The 26,717-nt window shown below is 40.7% G+C and overlaps 1 protein-coding gene across 4 annotated transcripts in view; it reads right to left on the bottom strand.

Moving 5' to 3' along the window:
• Window positions 1-5,110: 5,110 nt before the first annotated feature.
• The window catches only part of NALCN (sodium leak channel, non-selective), a 232,194-nt gene continuing 210,587 nt past the window's right edge, over window positions 5,111-26,717 (bottom strand). For all 4 annotated transcript variants that reach the window (XM_074562155.1, XM_074562147.1, XM_074562164.1 and 1 more), the window contains 14 exons: window positions 26,258-26,351; window positions 25,616-25,722; window positions 25,138-25,212; window positions 22,109-22,228; window positions 20,528-20,596; window positions 18,549-18,697; window positions 17,772-17,865; window positions 16,881-17,013; window positions 16,198-16,313; window positions 13,798-13,955; window positions 12,981-13,131; window positions 9,864-10,013; window positions 9,099-9,216; window positions 5,111-7,371 (listed from right to left, as the gene is read on the bottom strand). In XM_074562155.1, coding sequence (XP_074418256.1) covers window positions 7,178-7,371; window positions 9,099-9,216; window positions 9,864-10,013; window positions 12,981-13,131; window positions 13,798-13,955; window positions 16,198-16,313; window positions 16,881-17,013; window positions 17,772-17,865; window positions 18,549-18,697; window positions 20,528-20,596; window positions 22,109-22,228; window positions 25,138-25,212; window positions 25,616-25,722; window positions 26,258-26,351 — 1,728 coding nt within the window. In that variant the 3' untranslated portion in view covers window positions 5,111-7,177. The remainder of the gene's footprint in view (window positions 7,372-9,098; window positions 9,217-9,863; window positions 10,014-12,980; window positions 13,132-13,797; window positions 13,956-16,197; window positions 16,314-16,880; window positions 17,014-17,771; window positions 17,866-18,548; window positions 18,698-20,527; window positions 20,597-22,108; window positions 22,229-25,137; window positions 25,213-25,615; window positions 25,723-26,257; window positions 26,352-26,717) is intronic.

Raw genomic sequence — 26,717 nt, 5'->3', positions numbered from 1 at the left:
CTCTTACTGTAAAAATTGTTACGAAAAAATAATCCTAAGCACTCCCTGCTTTTCATGCTCAAGCACAGAAAGCAATCTGCACTTTCAAATAGTTCTCAGAATGATTAACTATCCATCAACAAATATCATCTGCAACGGTATTTCTCATCTAACCATAGCTTGTAAGTGAATGTATGTAGATGCTTACAGTCAGGCAAAGAAAATCCAGAAATGAAAAGCAGGCACCATAAAAAGCAGGTGTCACAGTTCAAATTATTAAGCATAAATTCTGTGTCCAAGAAATGAAATGTGCGTTTATTTTGTGGCATTAGATTTCTGATGTCTTCAGCCATTTGTTTCTTCAGCTGCGGGTTCTAGATTTTGAAAATGATGTAACTCCTGAATTTTCCTGGGAATTGAAATGCAAATACAAGCTGCATTCCAGCTGACAAGCAAATACCACAGTCATTGGAGACAGAGAAAATGAAACATTGCAGTTAACTCAATCTTCTATTATAACTTCTGTGCACATCATATACAAGTGGGAATGCAAGTGCCATTAGTTTCCCAAAAAGTCACGCTTCCACGAACAAAATAAAGCAGTTTTTCAGTACGTACTACAAAGTTAATGAAAGGCCCCTTGTCATATAATGATGCTGGAAGTTTCTTCTCACTGTGGTATCTAAAAACTCTACAAAGCAAGAAAAATATTAAATTTCTACCACAAAGATGATAAACCTACTAATCTTGTGTGTGTGTTTGTGCAGCCAGCCAATCTAAAGTAACGCTAGCCCTCTAGTGTTAAAAAAGAGTTTAAATTTGACATAGTTCTGCAATACCTTAGTAGAAGGCTCAGATAGTGAAAATTGTTGAAACTGCCTGTCCTTGGCATTTCTGACTATCCGGCTCATGGGGAATATAATGTTTGATTACAACTGTGGATGACCGAATGTATATTAAAATAAAACATTGTAGGTAGATTGGCTCAGAAAACTGATCTTACGGATTGTACTAAGACCTTTTCCTACTGAAAAGCACTGATTTACTTGAAAGAAGAAAGGCTTTGTGAAAGCAAACCGAGCCCAAGCTGATTACTTGTGTCTAAAAGTGAAGTAAGAGAGAGATGGGTGCCCCCGGCTCCCAGGGCACCTGGCAGGAGCTGTACGGCCACACTGCATGGGGTGAGACCCTCTGCAGAAGCCCTGTCACATCCACAGGACATACGCTGGGCCCTGTTTGGTGTTTAGATGGGCCAGTTAAATAATCATCATGTCCTTTGTGTGTTTTGTTCAGCTCAATCGTTTGGAATAAGGCAAGGGCTGTGTTGCACTGCCCATAGCGTGAAACCAGGAGGATGTCCTGCATGCTCTGTGGGACATCAGGGGGGGCTTGTGGAGATACAGAGCTGCTCACATCATATTTGAGGGCTGCACAAAGCGGAGGGAGCCACACCCGGCACAGTCTCACCTGAAATGTCTCTGAGGGGGAGATTCCTGGTGTAAATTACCCCAGACTGTCCAGCAATGTCTTGGGGCAACGTGGTTGGAGTGGCCCACAGCAGAGCTGGGGCTGTGCTAGCACTGGGTGCCGCGGCTGCTCAGAGCGCAGGGTGCAAGATGCTCCTGAGACAGCTTTTATTTAGCACCTCAGCCGCTCCCCCAAGGCCTCCTCTGTGCAAAGGAGTTGCAACCATATAATTAAAGGTGCGGTTTTAAAACCATTTAAGACGGTCGATGGGGCAGACCTGTGGGAACACTCTTACAATTAGAATAAAACCAAGGTTATTTGGGTCTTAACACAGATCAATAGGAAAAAAGTCTTTAAACTGAAATAAGCATTTCCACAGGTATTCAAACTGATTTAGAGAAATCAATTTGCAACAACAGGTTAAATTTAAGCTGGTGCAACTTCCTCATGTAGATAAGCCCTTACAGATACATGCTGAATTGATGTATGCATATAAAGCTGAAATACATCTATAGGCCAAGGTCAGAGAAATGTTCTTGCTGTTGCTGATCCAATTAAGATGACAGTTTTAATACCTGGATTTTTAAACCTGGAGCATTTTACAGAGCTCAGAAAAAGAAAAAATTGGGTGAAGAGTTAAACCAGACAAGCTCAGATTATCGTACTTTCTGGTGGGAGAAGAGGTGGAGCTGGCTAGAAGCATCCGTGTGTGAGACCACCTTACTCACAGCAGATAAAACAGTTCACCACATCATGTCCTCAGGAGTGTCCACAGCACAGGAGTGGATAAATTGCATGTTTAATGTCACTGACTTGAAAGTTTTGGCAGCAAAGCTTAGGCGAGCCTTGCTGTGCCCATTGGCCGCTCTTGCTGCCCAAGCACCGCAGTGCTGGATGTGTCCCTCTCCTGGCAGAGCGGCTGGAGAGGCCTTGAGTCTGCTCAGCCTCCGCCAACCTCAGTAGAGCTTTAACTCCCCTCCACAGCAGGTGCAGCTGAAAAGCCAGGTTTTGCCATGGAGGACAGAGGCACGGGCACCTATTTACATCTACCAGCTTTGATGAGGAGCTGGCTGTCTCCAACAGTGGGGGCAGCTGGGGCCAGCAGTGCCTACAAGGGCACCACAAAATTCTCCGCCACGCATCTGGTAGCACTTGCCAGGCAGCTGAGGAGGAACTGTGAAAAGTGATTTGTTGTTTTCCTTGGTGATGTTTCGTTTTTGAAATATTTGAAATGTTTGGGAAGAAGACTCGCAGCGATGTCGGCAAACCAATGTTTTGGCTGAACCAATGTCAGAAAACCAGAGTACAGGGCATGAGAGAGGATGTGGCATCCAGCTTCTCTACCAATGACCTCAGGGACTTCTTCTCTTACCTTTGGAGCTAAGCTTACTCACAAACACTAATCCCACCGCAGTGATTTCCATCACGTGGACAATCCAGTTAGAAGTTCCCTGCCCAAGTCTCTAGGACCCACTGATGTCTATCTGGTATCAACCAGTTTGTTTACAACAAACAACGCCCACTTAAGACACTGGAGGCTTGTGACACTGGTGGCTGCTGCTTGAATTCAGAAAGAAGACAAGGCTAATGTCAACAGCTCTTGAGGCTGATGGATAGCTTTTTTCCTTTTCTATTGTACATAGACATTTCTTGCCTTTCCAGTAAGCTACTCTTTTATGAAATACACTTTTGTAGGTGCCCAAGTAATTTACCCGAATTCCCCAGTGCAGATATGCAGGTCAGGTAAAAGTCTGAAACCAGTAAGGGTACTGGAATAAGTATCTGAGAAAGGAACCTGTGGAAGTGGGATAAAATGCCACTGCCTGTACACTTAGCTCACTGATGGGTTAATAACTTGGTGCTTAGAGGTTCTTCATTGAGAACAATGGGCAACAGCTGCTAATGGGGTCCACACTAGCCCCTTGGGATGAAGAGGAAGGTTAATTGAATTCTAGTGAGGCTCCCTTTGTGTTGCAGGGCAATCGAACAAACCAGGGCAGCCAAGTTCCCAACGTCTGCCTGTGCACTGTGGCAAGTTCATCTGCAGTGTGACTGAACTGCCTTTCACATGGGGAGTGAATTTACCCTCCTAAAGCTAAATTCAGGGAGACTCAGATAATCCTATTGGTAATTTTCACTGATGACTCAGGCCGGTCTTTGTTTTAACTTGAGGAAATGTTGCAGGAGAAGGAGTGCGCATTCTTGGATGGCAGGTTTAGCACACATCTTGCTTGCTGGGGCTCCAAATGTACTGTTACAACAGTGCAAACTCCTCTCCTGCATCATTTATTCATGGACATCCTTAACTGCACAATAACAAGAGCTGTGGGCATGTTGTGAGTAAAAGAAGAGAACAAAAAAAGATTATTTTCACAAAGTCATTCACTTGCTTTTGGCATCTAAATCTTCTTTGGCTTCTCAGAAGCTGTGACACTGGTCTTCAAATGCAGACAATACTGAACGTCTGAAGATGTTTAAGTCTGATTGGTCCTCATTAGTTAAAACAGTGATGGTACTTTCAGCTTGCCAGATAAGAGTGTACTTTATGTTTTTAGCTCTTAATTCAGTTGGATATCTTCCAGTAGCAAATGGTTTCAGGTTATTAATTTCTTCATTACAAAAGTGATTGTCTGAAATCTTTCCTGACTTTGGAATGATATTGAGATACATTTTTGCAGCCTGTTCTCAGACTTCCCACAAGTTGGTTTTTATTCGAGCACTGACAACATGCCCTACGCTTTTTACCCACCCAAGCCACAAAGACTTTTACAACTTGCTTCTTATGGAACAGAGCTCTCTCAGTGGATGAAAAGGAGTCTAAACGCTTTCTTCTTTTCATTTGTATAGGATAACTCTGTATTTAATTCCAGGAGCCACGAGCACTGTAGGTAGTAATATTCCCTTGGCCATTTTTTGTTTACCTTTGTCTAGGGTCTGTTCTTGTTTGAACTTTTCTCTCAGGCTGTCTGGACTGACTGATTTCCTGATGCACTGTTTCCTCTTTGTGTCTCCCCACTGTTTGTGCAGGCTGTTTGAACTTCAGTCGTTCTTCAGCTCTCCTCTCTGCTTCTGCACCTTCATGTGCAAATGTGCCTTGGTTGCTCTGCTGCAGAGTAGAAGGTTATCACTGTCTTTAGTTATGTCAGGGGTGCCGTACTAAGGAGGTCACCTGGGTGCTCTAGTATATATTATTTTCATATCTTTGTAACTCCATTTCACTTCCTATACCTGCAAAAGTAAAATGGGGGAATAAACGGTTGAGTACTGCTTTCTAATGGTCCAGGAATCTCCAGTGTTTTGGAAGATATTGGAAGGCAGCCTATGAAAGCATTATGACTTTTCCACCACAGATTTCCCCGATACCCACATGTGCATGCGCATATTCACATCCAGGCTCTAAAGCAAACAAAGAAAGTGGGTTAAATAAGAAGAAATAACGAACAGTCCTATTTAGTCCCATTTTTTGAATGAGACCCCTTGTGGCAGAACTGCTGAGGTCGGTTGCTGGCCTCACCGAAGGCTCTCCAATTAGAAGAGTTTGAAAGCATCTCTTTAAATAATCCTGTACAGACCACACACCTAGCCACTATGCAGCATTATCACAGATAAGCCAGATATAGTGGATGCAGTTAGAATGAAAACCAGAGGAAGGAATATTGCTTAAAGCAACTCACTTTTATTGACAGAGTACTGTAAGGCAAGGAAAAAATGTTTGCCAGATTTTTTAAAAAGAAGACTTGCAGCAAGAATGATTCAGAAAGACCTGCGGTTCAATATATTATTTAACTTTCAAAGATATTATCTTTTATAAATCCAATATTTATCTTTTTGTCATATATACAAAAGCTCAACTTAACCAAGCACAAAACAGAACACGAAATAATGGATTTGCATATGAAGTTTTGTTGATGGTTCATAATCCAGTAAACACGAGAATGCACATGTTCTGTTAGTATAGAGTTACAGTTGACTAGATTTAAACATAAATATACCCCAAAACAGATAAAGAAACCACAAAATACAGATGTGTTCAATATGACTATTTCCAAAAAAAATCCAAACCATGTTCAACCATACACAGCGAACAAAACATTGATAGATGCCAAGAAAACTGTATTTTATGGCCAAAACTAATTTTGCATTTATGGTGAAGGCATCTGTGAAAACAATGCTGTATTCTGACCACCCTACATTAATATTTTGGCCAGAAAACATTGCAAAGAACTGGCTTTTGTCTGCTTTTCAAAGGATATATTTTTAAAGTGGTGATGTACATTAACTGTGAGACTCTTAAAAGATCTCACGTCAGGCCATGTTAGAGCAACCTATCATTTCCATAGGAAACAATGGTAACAGAAAGGTCCCAGCTATGCTAAAAAACCCAGCGAGGGGCCGAGCAACAAAATCTGCAACCTCTTAGTTCTTCCTGGAGGGAAGGGCACAATTTTACCCCACGTTTTTAGACAGCGTTAAATTCTGAAACTAACAAACTCTGCTGCTTTTTGTGGCTTTTCTTCTCTACCTCCGTCCCTGTATAGCGTTGGCCTTTCACTGGAAAAAACTTTTATGAAAGGGGTAGCTGCTTTTTCACCAGCGATAACGTAGCACTATTGGCGCTTCATAAAAAAAAAAAAAAAAAAGCTAACAGGTCAAAATATGATGCATCGGGATAAAAGGGGCAAAGGTACTTACCCACGGTACAGTGCCATGCCTTAGCTCTGCAGGGCTGTAGCATGGGTAGTAACACGGGTAAGCTAAATTCACTTCTACCTATACAGGCAAAACTGAACCGTATTTTAAAAGCCATACAATACTACTCTGTAATTAGAATCCCCAACATGCTTATTTTTATCACACAGACAAGAAGAAAGTTATCTTATGACTACACAATGAAATGGGACCCAATCAACAGGAGAATAATGACACCATACACATATGTAACCAGTATATTCTGAAAATGAAGCATAAACCATGTTTTTCACACGGAGGTCTTTTGTTAGATGCCTAAATGCACAGTTTTCATGTCTTTTTTTTTTTTTTCAATTTTCTCTATGAAAATCAAGCTCTTTGCATAATTAATCAAAACCCTAATATATTTACATTTTAAAAGCCAATCTTTCACCTTCTGATTTTAAAGTGAGTTATACTCTATCTTGCATATTTAAAAAAAAGGCCAGAAAAAGCTTAGATTTGTAATTTAGAATCTGTACTTCGTAAAAATACTTCCCTTGAACATGAAGTCAGTGCTGACCTCTTCAGGTCATTTGTGAATAATAAAATCTTTCTAAAGAAATCTTACTAAATAAGAACTGAGGGAAAACACAAAAAGAAGAAATACATTACCCCTGTATTGTAAAGTGTTGCCACTTTAAAGTATGGTATAGGTTGAAGAAAAACATGGAGTTGTGTGTATCAAAATACATTTTCATTATATAGCTACAGAACATATGAAATCTTTCAACGCTCTGTCTGCTAAAGGCAATATAGCCTCTCTGGCTTTGTTAGTACTGCTATTGTATACAGGTTTCTTAAAGTACAGTTAGTACCTACAGCGGTAAATTCTAACATATGAGTGTGTGCTATGCTTCATATAGCAGAAGGATAAGCATTTGAAAAAATTTATGATATTGATTTTAAAGAAATCATACATCACACAGCGTCTTAAATTCTAAACATAGAAAATTAGATTGTACTTGAAGTGGTTGGTGTTGCAGTATGACTTAAATTTTTGTCAGATATCAAGAAGGTCCTCTCCACTCTCATCACTCTCCACAGTTAATTGTCTTGTCCACCATTTCTTGACTTCTGATCCACAAGAAGCAGCATCCGACATGGGATTCATTTTGCATACAACAGATTTCATAGTTGAACGTCCACCAAAGTGGAAGTTGACCGAAGACTCTGAACGGCTTATTGGTTTTTGGGCTACGAAATTAAACAGAAAGTCCTGTATTAGAGCAGATCTGCTTCTTGAACATTTTTGCGTAGAATTGAGCTATACAGAACTAGCTGGACTGGGTCAGCTTTAAACTGATTTAGTGGAGAAAGAGTAAGGCTCTGTTCTAATGTTTTTTTTTTTTCAGCTCTAGCTGTTCACCCCACTCCCACTAATCTGCTGGTAGAGTAGTTTAACTGAGCAGTGCCTCATTGCCTTCTGCTGGGATAGCTGATGCAATAGGTCTCTTCTTACCTGGCTAATTGCAAACTAAATGGTTTAAGCTGACCTGCTGGCAAAATGGTGAAAGTGATAAGTGCCAGAAAAAGGAAGGGGAAAGTGCATTTAGAGTTGGCAGCTACACCCAGAAAGTGATATTTAACTATGAACTAGGGGTGGAAGCCAGTACAAGGTGCTGGTGTGGCTTTAGGAAAGCACTAAAATACATGCCTAAGTATATGAAAACCACAATTGACCTTAATGATGCTATTCATGATCTTAAATACATGTCTTTGTTGGAGTGGGGGCAGAGGGCTTATCATCTGCCAGGCTGTACTGTGCATGGAGGTGATCTTCCTTTTCTGAGACTGTCCACTGAGGAACATTGAAGAGTGACATGGCCAAGGTCACTGCGAAGAAAGGAAACCCCAAACTCATCATTCTCACTTGAAAAACCTATCCAGTTGGCTACAATAGTGCGATTCCTCCTTAGCACGCTCCTTCTTTTACTCTTTCTCTCTGTTCCCACAAAATGTTGATCTTCGCTGCTCAGTGACTTGTAAGTGGAAAGCATGAATCAAAAGCTCTCTATTAAGCTGTCCTGTTTCTTGGACAAGTACCCTGGTCACAAAAGTAGGGTTAACGGTACTCATAGCATGACCACCTATTCTAATTCCACCTAGATATGATTAGGGTCTGAACATTGTCAGCCTTTGAAGGCAGTGCTCTGACTTGGAAAAGGACTGACTGATGGCAGCTGAAAGCCGGTTTGATGTGCTGACACCTAACCTGCTGGTCACGAGGCAGCAGAGGTCAATATGCACTTTAAGAGAGAATATTTCGGGTGGTGGAGAGTGCTCTTGAGACTCAATAAGGCCTCAGACTGTACTGTGCACCTCTCCCACCCTCCTGTAAGGCGCAATCTTGCCTTCCTTTTCTAGCAGATGGTAGTTACTAGAGTAAATTGAGGATGTTTCCTGTTTGTGAGAAAACAAATGGGAAACTGATTGTATATTTGTCTAGTTCCTGGCTGAAGGGAAGATATAAAAAAGTATCATTATGGATTAAAGTATAAATCATACACCTGGTATGTTTAGGCAAGAAAAGGCACTCAGAAGTTACTACTCTTGTCAGCAAAAGCATTCATTTTCAGTGTGTTTTATATGATAAAAGAGAACTCTAAATGCACAAAATGCTACCCAAACATACAGGATGGTACAGCCCCCAATCCAAAGATCCTGAGTAAATGTATGAAAGAGTAAAAAGCCCCAACAACCTGCACATGGCAATGCTTGAGTCCATCTTCTGAACTTTCAGAAATGAGAGGAAGGGGAGAGATTGCTTTATTTCAGCATGCATGAGGGTAGAAAAACCCTGATGTGGGTGCAAGCAGCAGGCGGAAGGTAGAACTGTGAATCAGGAAGCCTCTCATGACCTTGTTATTGTCCAGCAGTGATTTGGCATGTGGGGACTATAGTGACACACATTTTTCACTTACCTGATGTCAAACACCATTGCCCAATTTTCCGCTGAGGTTTTCCAGTGTCTGCAGAGTCTTGTCGATAGCCACCTCTGTCAGAAAGCGTTGGGCTAAGGAGCTGCTGCTGGCTACTAGTCTGAACAGAGGAAAAAAGAGTTTCAGTCAGTTCCCCATTGCATGGAGATAATCCTAATAAGGGTTAACTTTCTATTCTACTTCCACGCTTTATACATGAATGCAAACAAAATATACTGCCATTTGTTAAGGCAGCATGGTTTCTATTCCTTACTGCCCCAGTAACTACCATTAATAGGAAAAAAAAAAGGCCATTTAGGCTCAATTCCATTATACATTCCCATTGAAAGGTACAAAATTGTTCTTAGTCTTCTACAGCGGAGTCCTTACGTTGTACCTTCTTCATTCCCTATCCTGGAAGAGCCCAGGACTCCTACTCACAGGACCTAGCATGCCCAATATTATCACTCTCGGTGTAAAAACTAGTTCAGAATGCTCGGACAGGAAAACTTCCAAGTCCCTGAGCCTGTACGCAGCTCATGCTAGAGCTGAAAGTTGGTGCTGCCAGAGTCGTACAGCTGAGTTTGCCCTTTATGGTGCTAGCAAGACAGCTAACTAAGCTGGAGAATTACTGCCTTAGACCACCTTGCCTTTACATCTGAAGGCAACGAATGAAGTTTTAAAATGATGTTTAAAAAAGAACAAATAAGAAACATGGGAGTTTTCTGAATTTGTTCTGAGTAGCTGATAGTCTTTGGGTTAACATACCTCTGGCTGTGCACTGTTATCCTGATTAATAGCATTCATATCTTCACTCGGCTGTGTTGTCTCAATGCTGGGAGGATTCAGAAATCGGCTCAACTCCTGCTGTTGACTCTCCCGTAGACTATGGATAATGCTGCACGACTGCTGTTGTTTCTGTCAAGGTACAATGTGTGACAACAAAAATGTTCTCGTTGGTGTATCACAGTGTTTGATTATTTTTTTTAAAGCCTTCTAAACGTTTAACCAAACAGTGAGCGCCAGATGTGGATACCAGGTGCATCGATAAAGCTACATGTATTAGATGGTTGCTATTTAAATAAAGTGATTTCCAGCATATGTCTAACCTTTATGTAGGAAATAGAGGATGAAACTTATAAACTGTATTAAGGGGCAGGCAGTTTGCTCATCTGTTGGTTTAAACCTAGAGTTTAAAAACATGTAAAGTTTTGAATTTATGAGTTAAAAGTTCTTGCAAAGAAAAAGAAACAAGGAAATTGGTAGAGATTCACTAAGAATTCCATGAAGGCAATGAAAAAAATCTGATTTCTTTCGTGGATGTTGGAACAGTCTGTCAATAAGACTGAATAAAACAGTAGTGGAAACCTTGGGACTGAGTATAGATTTACAGTACAAATAGAAAAACAAAACCACTACCATTATGAACTTACAATCTAATTTGCTTTTAAATTAAAATAAACAGCCCTTAGGATGGGTTTCACTTTCCTGGGTAGTTTTCACTTGCTGCCTCTAGAGAGACTTAGAGACTAACAAGAGAATTTGAAAATATATATTAACTTCCATAATTACATTCAGTTTATAAAAGGTTCATATAATGTGAAACGATCTGAACCATGTTATTAGAGTGAAATGAATAGCATATTTACTTTAACATAGTGTAATTCAATATCATAATGAAATGAACAACAGAGTTGAACAAACCCAGAACTGAGAGCTGAGATTAAATTTACTGCCGTGGTTATTACAGAGATGAGATCAGAATGAAACTATCTATCTGAATATGCCTTGAACATTGATGTTTCAGCTGGAATGTACATTACATTCAAATTGTCCAGTTATGTTTTTTAATAAATTTACAAACAGAAAAAGCCAGATTCCATGATCACAGGTCTCTATGGAAACCCCTCCCCACCTCCAAGAAGTAAGGTTTTATAAAAACAAAAAAATCATAGAATCATAAAATAGTTTGGATTAGAAGGGACCTTTAAAGGTCATCTAGTCCAATCCCCCTGCAATGAGCAGGGACATCTTCAACCAGATCAGGTTGCTCAGAGCCCCGTCCAACCTGACCTTGAATGTTTCCAGGGATGGGGCATCCACCACCTCTCTGGGCAACCTGCTCCAGTGTCTCACCACCCTCATTGTAAAAAATTTCTTCCTTATGCTGAGGCTCAATCTACCCTCTTTTAGTTTAAAACCATTACCTCTTGTCCTATTACAAGAGGCCCTGCTTAAAACTTTATCCCCATCTTTCTTATAAGCTCCCTTTAAGTACTGAAAAGCCACAATCGGGCCTTCCTGGAGCCTTCTCTTCTCCAGGCTGAACAACCACAACTCTCTCAGCCTGTCTTCATAGCAGAGGTTCTCCAGCCCTCTGATCATCTTTGTGGCCCTCCTCTGGACCCGCTCCAACAGGTCCGTGTCTTTCCTGTGCCGAGGGCCCCAGAGCTGGGTGCAGTACTCCAGGTGGGGTCTCACCAGAGCAGAGTAGAGGGGCAGAATCACGTCCCTCGACCTGCTGGCCACGCTGCTTTTGATGCAGCCCAGGATACATACAGTTGTCTTTCTGGGCTGTGAGCACATGCTGTCGGCTCCTGTCTGGCTTTTCATCCACCAGTACCCCCAAGTCCTTCTCCTCAGGGCTGCTCTCAATCCATTCATCCCCCAGCCTGTATTTATACTGGGGGTTGCCCCGACCCATGTGCAGGACCCTGCACTTGGCCTTGTTGAACCTCGTGAGGTTCACACGGGCCCACTTCTCAAGCTTTTCCATATATGCATCAAAATATATACCAAAATATAGAAATAAAAATATGCTTGTCAATATATTCATCGAAAGCACCCAGCCTTTCAGTAACTGAAAAATCAGTCACCAACACAACCAGGCTGTGACTTTTTATATAAAGGATGAGTTGGTTTTAGAAGAAAGAAGAGAATAACTGTAAAACTATAATTTTCATCCGAGGCAAACTTTGATCAGCGTGTATTGCAGCTATCTCGAGAAAAGGCAAAAATGTTTCAGACAATCAGAAGCACTGTGTAAGCAGAATACAGAAGCGTTGGCTAGGTCTATACTAGTAAATTAAATAGATTGGGATTTCCTGCAGAGCTGAAGCCAGTCCAGAACTTGCATGATCTGTCTAATCTCTCCTCTACCACACCAGACGGCTTCAACCACTGCCTGCTGGGAGCGATCTCCACCCTCACCCATGCCTGGAGGGCAGTGGTGCTCCTACGACAGTGGTCTGGGGGACCGCACGACAGTGGTCTGGGAGAGTATGAGCACAGGCCAAAACTGTGCTGAGGAACAGGCTAATGAGTATGGCTGACACCATCCCAGTCCTGAGCCAGTACCTTGGCCCTCCTTAATTGTGTGCCATGGTTCATATATCTGATTTGCATGTACACATTGCTAAGTTGCACACACAGAGTTACTGTAATGGCTCATTCAAATGATGTATTTGGATATGGATTCCATATCTGCTGGTGACTGATCATGGTATCTTCTGCCAGCAGAGGCAAGGAAATTATACAATTACATTCTGTGAGGAAGGATTAGTCTATGAGGTTTCATCAAATTACATTGTTTTTTCTTTATTCCTTTGACTTTGGTTTCTGCACGTGCATCTTCCTGCTGTACTGAAAAGACAGATAAATTTTTGGCAGGAAGACAGTTTTTGCCTTCAAAAGATGCTTATTTTTGTAGCGCTTTCAATTGAGCTGTAACATACTTTTTTTTGCTGAGTTAGCAACTGCTACATATTTCTTCACATAAATATAATCGTGACTCCAGAGTAAATGAAACACAGTGACAGCAAATTCCAGCATTGTTGAGCAGTACAATTTCTGCAACCATTTAGATCCTGGTTTAGCTTGACTTACTGCTCTGATTCGCTTTAAGCACTTCTTCAGCCACATGCGTATGGTCTGTTTGGCCACCTCCTCTTCTATGGTATATTCCAGTTGTTCCCTAGCAAGCAGCTCTTCCAGTTGAAGACTTTTTCTGATATCAACAGACCTATATGAAAGCATGCTAGAAGAAACACAGTTTTGTTTTTTCTTTTTGTTTTTTTTTTTTAAATGCTGGTTACCTTACATTTTAATTTAGAAAATCAAAGGTCATATTTAAGACCCTAGTGCAGAAACACGTAATTCAGCTGTGTGCAATAAATTCGCATTTGAAGGTAAAAAATGCTGAGATGATTCCAGAAGAGACTTGTGCTCAAAACAAATGAAAACCTGATCACCTACATCTAGCTATCCAATACACATGAGCTGCTGAACTGTAAGCAACTAGGGCATTTGTGGGATTTTTCCCCACTCTAAGTGTTTATGTTTGGATAACGTTCCCATTTCTATTTTATTTCTAGTCAGATTCACCATCATGTTGCTACACGAGTGAGGACAACAATTCATCGCTTGGGATACAAGAACAACATGTGACTCCTGTTTATGACAAACTGTCTCCAATGAAAATGTTAAAATTACTTAGATCTGATTCCCTAGGACCTGTATTTTCCATCACTGATATTTTTTCAGAATAAAAAGGGAAAATTAGTTTTTGTATTACATTTAAAATGGCAGTGCCTCCATGGCTACCAGTCCTGCCTTTTCCCAAGCCTAATGAATACCTGTTAGCCTGCAGAGAAATACAGGCCATTATACCCGTTCTGAAAATTTAGAGAAAATGTCAGGGTACCTGAGCACATCATGGAAAGTGACATCACCACCATTATGGAGCCGTTCCATTTCGTAGCACATGTGCTTGAACAGCAGCTTGTCCTTGTCAAGATCCACCTCCAGCCTGCCCCGCAGAAGCCTCAGCAGAAATTTCACTCGGAAGGTAGGGATTACTCCCTGGGTAAAATTGCATAATAGATGGTAAATTATTACTGTGACCTAACAACCGACTCAGACACTCGATCAGTGAGAGAAACACTATGTCATGTCAAACCCTGGCCTATTTAAGTCACTGTGAATACATTACTGAAAAATATTCACATGCAGCCAGCTCTTCAGCACATTCATGGCAGGCTTTGCTGTTATTCCACTGATGTACAATGAGAATCTGTGCTGATCATTTTGTCAGAAATGTTCAAAATTGAGAATTATATGTCCAAAGAGATGCCTTTGAAAAACTGAAATTAAACCACAATTTAAACATGCACAGTCAGGCCTATACCTGGCTGTAAACCTCTCCCCTTGCATGTGCACCTTTGGACAGGAGAATGTTGGGAGTTACTGGCTTTTCAAAGGTCTTCCGCTCTAGGAGTCAACCTAGCATGTTATACACTCTTTGTGATAACAGTTCTGATCTGCTGTTAGAAAATTAGGACTGAAAGTATTTCCCTCTGAAACTGTGGTATCCGTACTCTTTAAATATTTTGTTCTGCTAAATGAGCCTGAATGGAACTATTTTTGCTGTACTGTGTTTTTCTGCATCAGAGAGAGACTGACAGTGCTGGGCACAAAGGATTCAGATCTCCACTTCCATCAGGACAGACTGTGGCTTCCATCTCCAGCACAGCCATGTGCCAACTACAAGCAACGAACTTCTTTCACCATAATGTTGTTCATATTCAAATCTTAGTGATGTCATGAATCATTCAGATGATGATTTAACTTGTGTGGGCATTTGAACAGCTCAGTCTCCCAGATGCTCTTCTCATCCCAGAATCAGAATGGTTGAGGCTGGAAGGGATGTCTGGAGGTCACCTTGTCCGACTCTGCTTAAGCAGGGCCTCATAAAGCCTGTTACTCAGGACTATGTCCAGGTGGCTTCTGAATATCTCCAAGGATGTTGGCTCCACGACCTCCCTGGGTACCTGTGCCAGTGCTCAGTCACCCTCACAGTTAAAAAAGTGTTTTCTGATGTTCAGAGGGAACCTCCCATATTTCAGTTTGTGCCCATTGGCTCTGGTCCTGTCACCGGGCACTACTGAAAACAGCCTGGTGCCATCCTCTTTGCACCTCCCTTCAAGTATTTATATACATTGATGAGGTCCCCCTGAGCCTTCTCCAGGCTGAACAGTCTCACCTCTCTCAGCCTCTCCTCACTGAAGACATACTCTAGGCTCGTCAATATCTTTGTGTCCCTTTGCTGGGCTCTCTCCAGTACGTCTATGTCTCTGTTGTACAGAGGAACCCAGAACTGGACCCAGCACCCCAGGTATGGCTTCACCAATACTGAGTAGAGGGGAAGGATCTGCTCCCTTGGCCTGCTGGCAATACTCTGCCTAATGCATCCTAGGATACCATTAGCCCTCTTTGCCGCTAGGGCACATTGCTGGCTACTGGTGTCCACCAGGACTCCCAGGTTCTTTCCTGTCAAGCTGCTTTTCAGCTGGTCAGCCCCCAGCATATACTGGTGCCTGGGGTTGTCTTGCACTCCCCAGGTGCAGAACTTTGCACTTCCCCTCGTTAAATCACATGAGGTTCCTCTCATCCCATTTCTCCAGCCTGTTTAGGTCCCTCTGGATGGCAGCATGTTCCTCTGCCGCATCAGCCACTCCTCCCAGTTTCGTGTCTGCCTCATCATCCAGATCATTAATGAAGATGTTGAACAGTATTGGGCCCACTATTGATCCCTGGGGTACACCACTAGTTACTGGCCCCCAGCTAGACTCCGTGCTGCTGATCATCACTTTCTGGGCCTGGCCACTCGACCAGTGTTCAGTCCACCTCATCATCTTCTCATCCAGCCCCTACTTCATCAACTTCTCTATGGGGAGCTCACGGGAGACAGTGACAAAATCTCAGCAAAACGCTTCTGAAGATCAGGCACATAAATGGATGTGAGTCTGTAGACTTCCAAAGGAACAAGTCTCACGGAGCTGGGAGGAAAGATGCTGTTGTATTTATCCTATGAATATCTACATATGTTTTTAAATCTACTATTTTAAGTACTTCACAGTAGTAAAGAATATGGGTTAGTGTTTGAAGGGCCATGAACAATATTAGATCATGCTCACTGAACTTTCACAACCTGAACAGTAACCTCTCAGTGAGTTTTGTCAGCATACTTTATTTTGCCCATACATTTTTTTCAAGGAAAACTACGGATTTACTGGATTTCTGTGCTCATTATCAAGTTTCTTACCTCTCTTTTGTCATCAACCATGTTCCATATAATTTGAAAATGCCTAAGATCATTGTAACTTAAAAGTTGGTCTTCTTCGGTTGAATAAAACAACGAGAAATTCTCCACAATGATAGCTGAAAACCACAAAACCAAAATACGCTATAAAGAAAGCCTGTAGTTACATTCCAACTGGTTCATCTCTATAAGCAACAATGAATTTTAACAGAATATGAATTCTGTTGTGCAAACTTCACACTAATAAATGCCTGTATGTTCAGATGAGGATTTTGAATAGGTAATATTCTGTCATGCTATATCATTATTCACTGTGCTCACTTTTTAAAAGCTCTATCTTAAATGCTGGTGAGATACCTAATCTAACCTGTTCTAAAATCAATTAGGAGAATTCCAATGATGTTGGAAAAATGTTAACTGGAAGAAGGAAAGGTCAGTAAATAGTAGTCCTTAGGGTAACTATAGTCTACAAATACAACACATCTCTTTGTTCAAAAAGCTTTCATTCCCAAACTTTCTGTGTTTTAGCATACTACACGCCAGAGAAGTATCAAACACATCGTATGCATTTATGGCAACAGTGAAGGTACAAGGTAACCTCATACCTGAATAGCGCAACACACTCAAATCTAACATACTACTTGCCAAGATGGACGTTTTTGTTATTGATGTGTATTTTCACTTACCAACAAGCAAATTTAGCATGATGTACGCAATGATGACATAAAATGAACAGAAATACATAAGAGCACCAGCGTAATTTCCACAGTCTGTTTTCCAGTAGGTGCTGTTATCTGGTGTACAAAACGGAGGCTGAACCTTCAAAACAAAAGAAAACAAAGTCAATCAATCATAAAAAGAGATTCTTATTTTCTCTGCAATCAATACAATACTTATGACTATCATTTTTTTTAAAGCTTCACAATTAGGAAATAATGCTGTAGGCATTACTGTGGGCAGTTTTTTGTTGTTCCTCTAGCAGTCAGAAATCAGAAAACAGAGAGTATGACAAAAAAAGGCCTCGCCGTGGACCTCCCTACCACATACAAGGCACATTGTGCATTATGCCACTGTAAAGAAACAACTTGGTGCACTGAAATGTGGTGGTTTTCAAAACACTTCCCTGCCCATTAATGTTAAAAAGGAAGGGAATATGATTTTTGTCACAATGGAGAACACAGACAGAAGGGTACTTAGGCAAAATAAAATGATTCCAGGACAAATTTTGAGGTCAATAAGCCTACTATTCCCAGGGAATGAGCCGAAGTACAGGCATTAAAGACAAAGTTAACCTGAAAAGTCACCTCGGCACAGTCAAACAGTGGAAAAGTGAGTTACTTCTGATTTTGAAAACATCTTTTTATTTTTGTTAGCCCCATGAAATATGACATTGTGTGTGTGTGATTGGAACTGCAATTTGTGTGTCATGTTCTGAGGTTTAGCGAACATTATATCTCTTGAAAAGACAAAGGCAATCACAACATTCCTTGTACAAAGCTAAGATACTGGAAACACTTTGAGATGCAAGGCTGTCTCCTGTTTCTTGCCTACTTTATCTCTGGCAGTATTGTATTTACCATGCAGTCGTGCATAATTTTGTTCCAGTCTTCTCCAGTAACTATTCTGAAGAGTACAGTAATAGCCTTGCCAGCTGATGAAAAATTTGCATGTCTGTTTTAAAGGATAAGAGAGAGAGAGAGATCATTTCATGTCCCAGAATTAAAACATTGGCAAGAAAAAATGCAAATAGTTTCCATTTTCTACTGTTCTACTATTTTAAACTGAAAATAGGTACAGTATTATTTGAATGAGCTCGCTGAATTATTTATTACATGATTTAAGATATAATAACTGAATGTGAGCTCAGACACAGTTCTGAGTATTTTGGCTCATTTTATCAAAGAGCCAAAGCAGACTCAGGGCCAGATCCTATCTCCTGTCTCCATTCTCTTCCCGTAGTTTGATGATGTTATTTATTGGGAAATCTCCAGTTAACAGCCAGTTCACAGAACTGGCCCCTCTCTATTAGCCTGGCCTATGGCTCCTGTTCCTGGGTGATGCCGATAAGGCGCAGCAGGTAGGCTGTGTTTCAGCAGCTAGTGCAGTGCTAACTTTGAAGCTGGCATAATGAAGAAGAGCTCCCAGTCTGCTCTGGGCTGGATCGGCTGTCATTTGGCCCAACGCGCAAGGACTGGAAAGATGGCTCAGTGCTTCCTATCAGAAATTCTGATTAGAGCTCTTCAGCTAGACCTGGGGACTTCTCTGGTTTTTACTGTGGATAAACTTCTCTATAGCAGAACATGATTTTTTTGGACTGTTTCAATAACATCCCCATGAGGTAGTACATACTGTACCTGTTAATGTTCTCTCCGTATTTCACTGTACCAAATAAAACCACTCCAGCAAAAGCATAACAAAGAAGCAGTAAGAACATTCCCACTATGATGAAGAAACTCTTGTACATGCTGACGACCACGGTAAGGAGCAGCATTTTTAGTGTCACCTGGAAGGACAGAGAAAAAGGAATCCATGACACCATCCATGAAAGCAGAGATAAAAGGGAAAAAGACTGATTGCATTTGGCATTTTGACAACAAATTCTTTACGCATATACGTTAATGCATGAGCCCAGTGAAATGGTACATTATGAATCTGATTGGAACTGTACATTTTGTGTCTTCCTTTGAAATTTAGTGTGCTTTTTACTTGTTAAAGAGATCAGCACATCCGCCTAATTTACAAGGTCAAGATATTGCTCCTCAAAGAGTACACATGGGAAAACACAGTGTAGGATAACACGGCAGTAATACAGCATAAACTTAACTATAATATCCTAGGATCAGTAAACTCCACAAGTATGAAAATTAGCATTGTAAGTGCAGTAGACTACTTTGGACTACTACCAGTGATGCTGTTAGGTAGAAATCACAGATACTGCAGCCTAGTTAAAGCAATAGGCTGATGTCCAGAGAAGAGGACTTCCTTAAGATCAGCACAGCTTGATTCAACTAGTTAATTTCTCACACAAGTTGGCCAAAGAGCTTAAGGGAGCATAATTTTAGAAATTACATAGGCAGTAGTAGGCCTAAGTAATAGATACTACTTTCCCATGCATGCGTATTTCACTCTTGATAAAGTAAATGCATGCATACATATTACTCTTGATAATATTATTGCCCTAGATTGCCTTAACATCCTTCACCACTTTGGATGCTATGGAAAATTCTCTTGAATGGGACTGAGAGTAGCAGTTTCCTTCAGAATCATGCCAAACTGGTAACTCATGCTGACTTTTAGCCATCACATTGCATAACAAGAGATAAATTACTGAAACTGATGCATCTCCTAACATGAAGGCACAAATGAGTAGGTTAACACCTTGAAAAAACTTTAGAATCAATCAGAGAGCTTTGAAGGCAATCACTTGGCCTATTTGCTTAGGAGAAGCAAGGATTTTTCATTTGACTTCTAAGGATCTACAGGCTCTGTGTAGTTTGATTGAAGGAAAACTTTTTATCTTTACTGAACAAACCCTCTGACTTACTGTTCTTAACCCCAGCAACCCAGTACAGCAGTCTTTTTATCACATTTACTTTAATATGTCATACTTCAAAGAAAATGTTTGGATAGTCTAAAAAGTTCTACAGCAAGAGAATGCAAAGCCTCACCACTTGTTTGTTCTCTGCCTATGCTTATTCTGCCAGCCTACTCTCAATTACACCAGAGCAAATCCAAACACAAAAGAAATGTAAACTTTAGAAGTGACTTGCTTTGTCGCCGTCTCAGTGTTTCCAGAAGAATATCTTGGGCCAATATTTTTTAAAATTGAACATAAATGCTTTACTGTGACAAGACATACATTGTAGAGACCCAAGACGCAGACCTGCACTCTGGAGGAAGAAACTTGTGTAAGAGAGCACTCTCCTAACAAGATGACTGCATCCACCACCACCCCACTAGTCTTGCAGAGAAAATAAATAAATAGCACGCACATCACTCCACACTGAAACGGCAAAGACTGAGGGCAGCAAAACGTATGTTCAGAGTTTTAGAGAGCATTTTTTAAAAACTGTGTGGTATTGCAGTTGCACTTTTAAAAAAAAATAAAAAATGCATCTTTTCCAGTATCCATAATACAGTGCTATTATACAATGTACCTAAAATCCTGACATTTTAAAGACAGAGCATAAAATGGGAGACAGCTGCTTGAAGTCTCCTTTTTTTTGGCATATAAAATGGAACCTTACAGAACATGCACTAGAGATGCATAGCAACTAGTCCTTTAATCTATAGAACAGCACTGCAATGGTTGTAGTTCCTAATTTATACTTACGTGCTTCCCACAAATTGAGAAAAACCTGAAGACAATTACGCATGCCCCCATCATGTATGTGTACGCATTCTGGAACAGAAACACAGAAGACTTAATACATTGTCCCCCTGGTATCTCGGGGAAAGATCAGGATAATTGGTCTTTTAATAATGTAGGGCAGTTGCCATATGAAATAAGAGAAATCATAAACCAGTAGCACCAATATTTCATTAACAGTAGAGCAGTAAGAAAATAACAGAAGATGCTCTACCACTTCAAAAACACTAACCAAACTTCCCCATACATCAAACCAAAAAAACCTTCAATCATCTATTAGCTGGGCTGTAGCTATGTCCAGTGGCCCAAGCCTACTTGTCTGGGCAGCTGCTGGCTTACAGGAACTCAAGACTTTCCAAGCTACGCAGCAGCAGGGAGCAAGCTGTGGATGCCAGGGCAAAATGGCTAGCCAGACAAGGTTTTCCTCCGAACAGAGCCTGCGTCAGACAAGAGAGAAACCCCCAGCCATCTTAGGGTGGTGACTTTCACAACTTGTGATTGGTGACAAGCATCAACTATCCCTTCTCCTTCCCTCATAAGTAAGTGAACCAGGGGTGTAAGCAACGATAAAAAACCAGGATGAGATGAAGGGAGAGCTGATTTCCTCCCCTCTCCTTCATGCTTTCTTGGATTAAACACAGCTTCTTAACCAAAACCAGTGGTCCAGAATCACTGCTGGGTTTGGGACAGATTTTACTGTTCAGCAATTTTGAACCTATGCCTTCTTCCAATCCACTGTTCCCATCTGGATTTTGTGCATTATCTCTTTCTTCATTGCTGCTCATGAGACTGCTGTTGGCAAGAGCCCTCAACCTCTTCAGGTTCCTTCCTTTCCTCACGCACATCCCTCCCAAAGATTTCATTTTTTTACCACATTTAGAGACTCATAGAATCATAGAATCATAGAATTGCTGAGGTTGGAAGGGACCTTTAAGATCATCAAGTCCAACCTTTAACCTACCCTGACAAAAGCCACTTCTAAACCATGTCCCTAAGTGCCCCATCTACCCTTTTTTTAAACACCTCCAGGGATGGTGAATCCACCACCTCCCTGGGCAGCCTATTCCAATGTTTAATAACCCTTTCAGTGAAAAAATGCTTCCTAATATCCAATCTAAACCTCCCCTGACATAACTTGAACCCGTTTCCTCTCGTCCTATCACTTGTCACCAGGGAGAAGAGGTCAGCCCCCATCTCTCTACAACCTCCTTTCAGGTAGTTGTAGAGGGTGATAAGGTCTCCCCTCAGCCTCCTCTTCTCCAGGCTAAACAACCCCAGGTCCCTCAGTCATTCTTCATACGGTTTGTCCTCCAGACCCCTCACCAGCTTTGTAGCCCTCCATCTCATATCAGATAACTTTTGTAATTCATCATTGCCCAAGACAAGGATTCCTTCTTCTTAGCATCAAGCTTAATTTGTTTCAGCAATATTTCAGCCTTATTAAACTCCCAAGATTTTATCTGGATGTGTAGCATGGATTCTACTGCTGGTGCTTAGCAGATAAAATCAAGTTTAATCATTGAAATTGTGTTTTGTGAATCTTACCAGTAAGGCAAAATGAAGTATCACCCATATAACTCCAAGAGACGTCACCAAGAGATCATAACGATTTCTTCTGCTTTGCCAGAAGCCAGAAGGTGACATGGCAATAATCTTCATTGTGACCTATGGATAAAAACAATTTCTCAGCTGTACTGAATAAATGGTTATTTCTTACTATAAAAACCTCTAAAAAGTTTGATTGAGGTCATCTTATCATCTTGTTTTCAAACAACCAATGGCAGGTTTCATGTCAGCTAAGTGTTCCCATGTGGACAAGTTAGGTTGCTAGACTAGGTGGATCACATAAGCTTCCCTTAGATGGAGGAAAGCTGGTACTTGTGGAAGACCACAGATGACTTGAGACGAGGGGATGAATGGTATTCTTGAAGAGTCTCTCTCCAACAAGTATTGAAGGAGTGCAGCTGACTACCTTAGACTGAATCCTTAATGTGTAGATTGCTGATGTGAATGTGGGCTTAAGATTTCTAATAGTTAAGCAAGTTATGAAGCTAGGAAATTATCATATCAATAATATGTAGCTAAAAGAGGTAGTAGTATCCTATCTAGCTAGCTGTCCATAAGCAGGCTAAAATCATATGAGCACATTTGAACTCAAGAATATAATTGTGTTCTGTAGCTCCCATATTTCAAATTAATTAAAAAGCATTCCTATATTGCAAGTATTTCTTGCTTTAAGGAACAAACTGTACTCAGCACCATCTGTACTCAGCAGCATATAAGTGAAGAAAGCTAAGAACAGTAAAGGCAGTACATTTTACAATTTTCCTGGTAAAAAACAACAGCCAAAGTGCTTGACATTTCCACTACGGGTAATAGGAGTGCAGGCAGGAAGCTTAAGAATAGATACTGATAAGAAACAGTGACAACAGCTAACAGATATCGAGGTGGGGTGATGCACGTAGAGAGAACACCGGAGAGTTTCTCATACACAATTTGTATATCAAACCTCAAAGCAAGTCAAGTGGTACTATATAAAGGCATTCATTATATGATTTTTTTTCTACTCCATCTTGCAACACTGTCATTTAGTAGTATTCTTTACATTTCTTAAACCTAAAATGTATATAAAGGGACACCAGTTTGAGGTAAAAGTCTGATTTTCCAGTTAGTTTTTTGCCATATGATGTTTTATGAAGCCTGACTACAAAATGAAGAATACAGTCTCTGAACCTCTAAATTTCATCTAAGGTACCTGAAGGTATCTTGCCTCACCTCTATCCGGTCAGCTGAGGTGCCCTAGAATATTGGAGATAGATGCATGGGGCTGGCAGGGATGACACAAGACCTGCAAACATCCCTGCCTTTTTGTAGCGGCTAGTGGAGGTAAGGGGAGATCAGCTAGGGTACCCAAAAAAGCTCTTGATGCCTTCAGTTATTTAGGCAACTGAACCTCACCCTACATCTCCCTTGATCACAGTGACACCTTAAACACCTACCTCACACGTAGAATTTAGACACCTTAAGTTGAAATGTCTATAATCTTGAACTGTGCAAATAGAAAATCACATCTCCCTCTATTCTGTGATCATCAGTGTGGCAACAAAGGTGAGATCTCCCAATTCTTCCTGTTCTTTTATACCACATACACTAAGGTGAGCAGCAGAGGTTTAAGACTGACTCAGTAGTCCTTAGACTGGACACAGGGCCATCAGCTATGCAGGAAGCTTCGGCCTTCCTCATGGACCACGTCTGCTAGCGGTAGCAGACCATGTACATCGCAGACTTTGTAACCAGACTATGCTGCATTAGGGAAGATCCTGGGCAGAAAGCTGCTTCCTCTGTCCATAAATCCTGCACACTCACAGTGTGATAGCTTGCCTGTTGAGACAGTCAACAAATTTTTCTTGGCTCTGACAAAGTTCCTTTGAAATTCTAGAAGTGTGTTTGTTTCCCCTGGCAGTATAAGAGAAAAAGAAGTATTTCGAAAGACATAGTTACTAGGTAAATTAAAACCCGTCTGTGTATGATACAAATCAAACTTTTCTGTGTTTGCTCAGTCTCTCAAGAGATATTGATTTCTCCTGGGTAGGGAAAAAAGACGCAACAACAGGGACATACTCTAGCTACAGCTGCTACAAGGTATTCACTTCATTGTTTATTCATCACTGCTGGCAAAACCTATCACTGGAACATAGGAACTGTCATATTGGATTAGAGCAGCGGGAAACGTAGCCTACTATCCTGTTTCTGATAGTGGTCAGTATCAGCTATTCAGAGGGGACTGAAAATAAAACACTCCACCACAAACTTACAAAAGAATCACGTACTAACCTAACCACAGAGGAAGCATCTTCTTTAACCTCATAAATGTGCGCTTTGTTACGCTATGGATATCCTTATACATAAAAAAATAAATAAATATGCTTTCTAAAATGTGTTTAAGTCCTTAGATTCCAATCTTATGAGAACAGGCTAATTACGCTTTGCACAGTTGATTGTGGTGATAATTTTCTCATAGACAGAGAATCATCACCATACAGGATGCAGATCTGTGCAACAAAAAATACTGGAATTTGACATAGTTTATCAAAAGGTGTTAAAATGAAGTAAGATAATTGAAAAAAGCAAAACAAAACTGAGAGAGGTTTGATGACGTCACAACTACAGAATGGTGGGGATTAACGCACCCTGTTCCAAAGAATCAGGCAAAATAGAAATGGATCGAGCAGAACTTCCGTGTTCCAACACAGACCTTGTGTTGTACAGAGTGAATTTAATCTGACATGTTCTGCAAGAAAAGAGTTCACTGGGTTCACCAAAACACAAGTTGAAATGCTCGGAGTTGAATATATATAAAAGGACACAAAGCTGAAGGTGGTGAAGTATGACTATCAAAAATTAGAAGTTTATTTCTACAACACATGTTTAAAGATAAGTGACATGGAGAGCCACAAATGTACGTGTTCAGAAATAAAAACCATAGCCACGAATGAGACAACATCCCTAAAGCCAAAACGACATACATGCATACTAGTCTTAATCTCAAAAAGCCATAAAATATATTACTTTACCTCAAGGACAAAAATGAAGGTGAAAACAACAGACATTGTTGCTAAAGGCACAGTCACCGGATCTGCAGCATCCCACTGAAATACAAAGAAAATCTGCTCATAGAAGAGTAGCTGTTAAACAGAACCACATGTCTATTCATTGCCTCAAACTTTTCTTGCAGGTTTTGTTAATGAATAGATTTCAATTTAAAATATATTCAGGCAGGAATGGCATCTTGGTGTATTCTTCTCTCACGGAGTTACAGCTTAACTGGAAATTAAAAATAGTGGACCAGGCTACAAAAAGGCAGAAATTGACTCAGCTCCACAAGTTACAATTAATCTAAAGTGATCTGTGCCAACTGAGACTGCTGTATCTAGAAATCATGTTTCCCTACATTCACCACAGTAATGCCTCAACTGATCATTAATTGGTGTTAGGCAAAGTGCAACACATGCTGTACTACGAAAATGAAACGCTTAGAAGAAACGCAATTACCTTAACTGATAACAGCACAGACTGGGCCAGAACAAGTACTGCAATAGTTCTCTTAAAAAATGGATGCTGAGTTATATCATACATCTTAGCTCTAAAGCCATCGTTATCTGAAAAAGAAAGAGTTCGAGGGGGAGAGTTAAAATACACAGTGGTATTTTCCCCCTATTTCTTGACATATTTTCCATGTTCATTAGTGGCAAAATAATCCTTTACCAGTTTCAAAATACATTTCTAATTTTCTGCTACAATTTTCCATATCAAATAGAGCTTCTGAATATATAATTTCAAATACTGAACACCAGTGTTGCATGAAGGCTTTGGTACTTGTAGGGCAAGTGCATCATTCAACTGCTGTCAGGTTAATACATTCCATTCACATCATTAACAGCCAACTGCAAATATTTTTCACTTAGAAATTCACTTTTTCATTAAGGCTTATCCTAAAACCATCGAAGCACAGTCTTTTTTTGGGTTGATTTTAATAGCCTTATGCAGAGATCTGTAGTTGGAGCCTCTTTCCACGTTAACTTATGCACAACCTCCTAGTGGCCTCACGATTACAATTTTAATTTGAATCGCAGACTCCTGGGGAATTACGAACACTAGGGCTCAACATGAATAAAATCAAAATATCTTTGATACCCGGACGAGGTGGGAGATGAAGAGGTTGTGCTATCTTCAGTCTGCTTTTCAGATCTTCCCATCGCCTCTGATCTACAGTCAGTAAAGCCGTCCCCTTAATAAACAAAGAGAATCGTATAAAGCTTTTGTCATACAAAAGCTAGAACATTTAATGCTGTAAACATGAAAACAACATTCTCTTTGGTGCCTGAAATGAAGTTACATACGCCAGCCTCCTTAAATAACACACTGTTTGCGTAAAGGAGTCTAAAGTATCAGCTGGTACTCAAGAGGATTTCTGGATGCATTAGCTGTGAGTTTCTGGGACTCAACTCAGCAGGCGCGGTTGTTGCTCTTTGTAGCAGCAGCCCGGTGTGGGCAGTGAAACACTGCAGGAGGTCTTCCATTTGACTGAACATCATTTGCCAGGAAGCGCTGTTTTAAAGAGTGGTCGATTTTGTCCAGCCTTTGCTGCAGAAAA

Source organism: Larus michahellis, chromosome 1 (genome assembly GCF_964199755.1).
Source record: "Larus michahellis chromosome 1, bLarMic1.1, whole genome shotgun sequence".
Classification (NCBI taxonomy): domain Eukaryota; kingdom Metazoa; phylum Chordata; class Aves; order Charadriiformes; family Laridae; genus Larus; species Larus michahellis.
The sequence above is the reverse complement of the archived record's forward strand: the minus strand, read 5'-3'. Positions and strand labels throughout refer to the sequence as shown.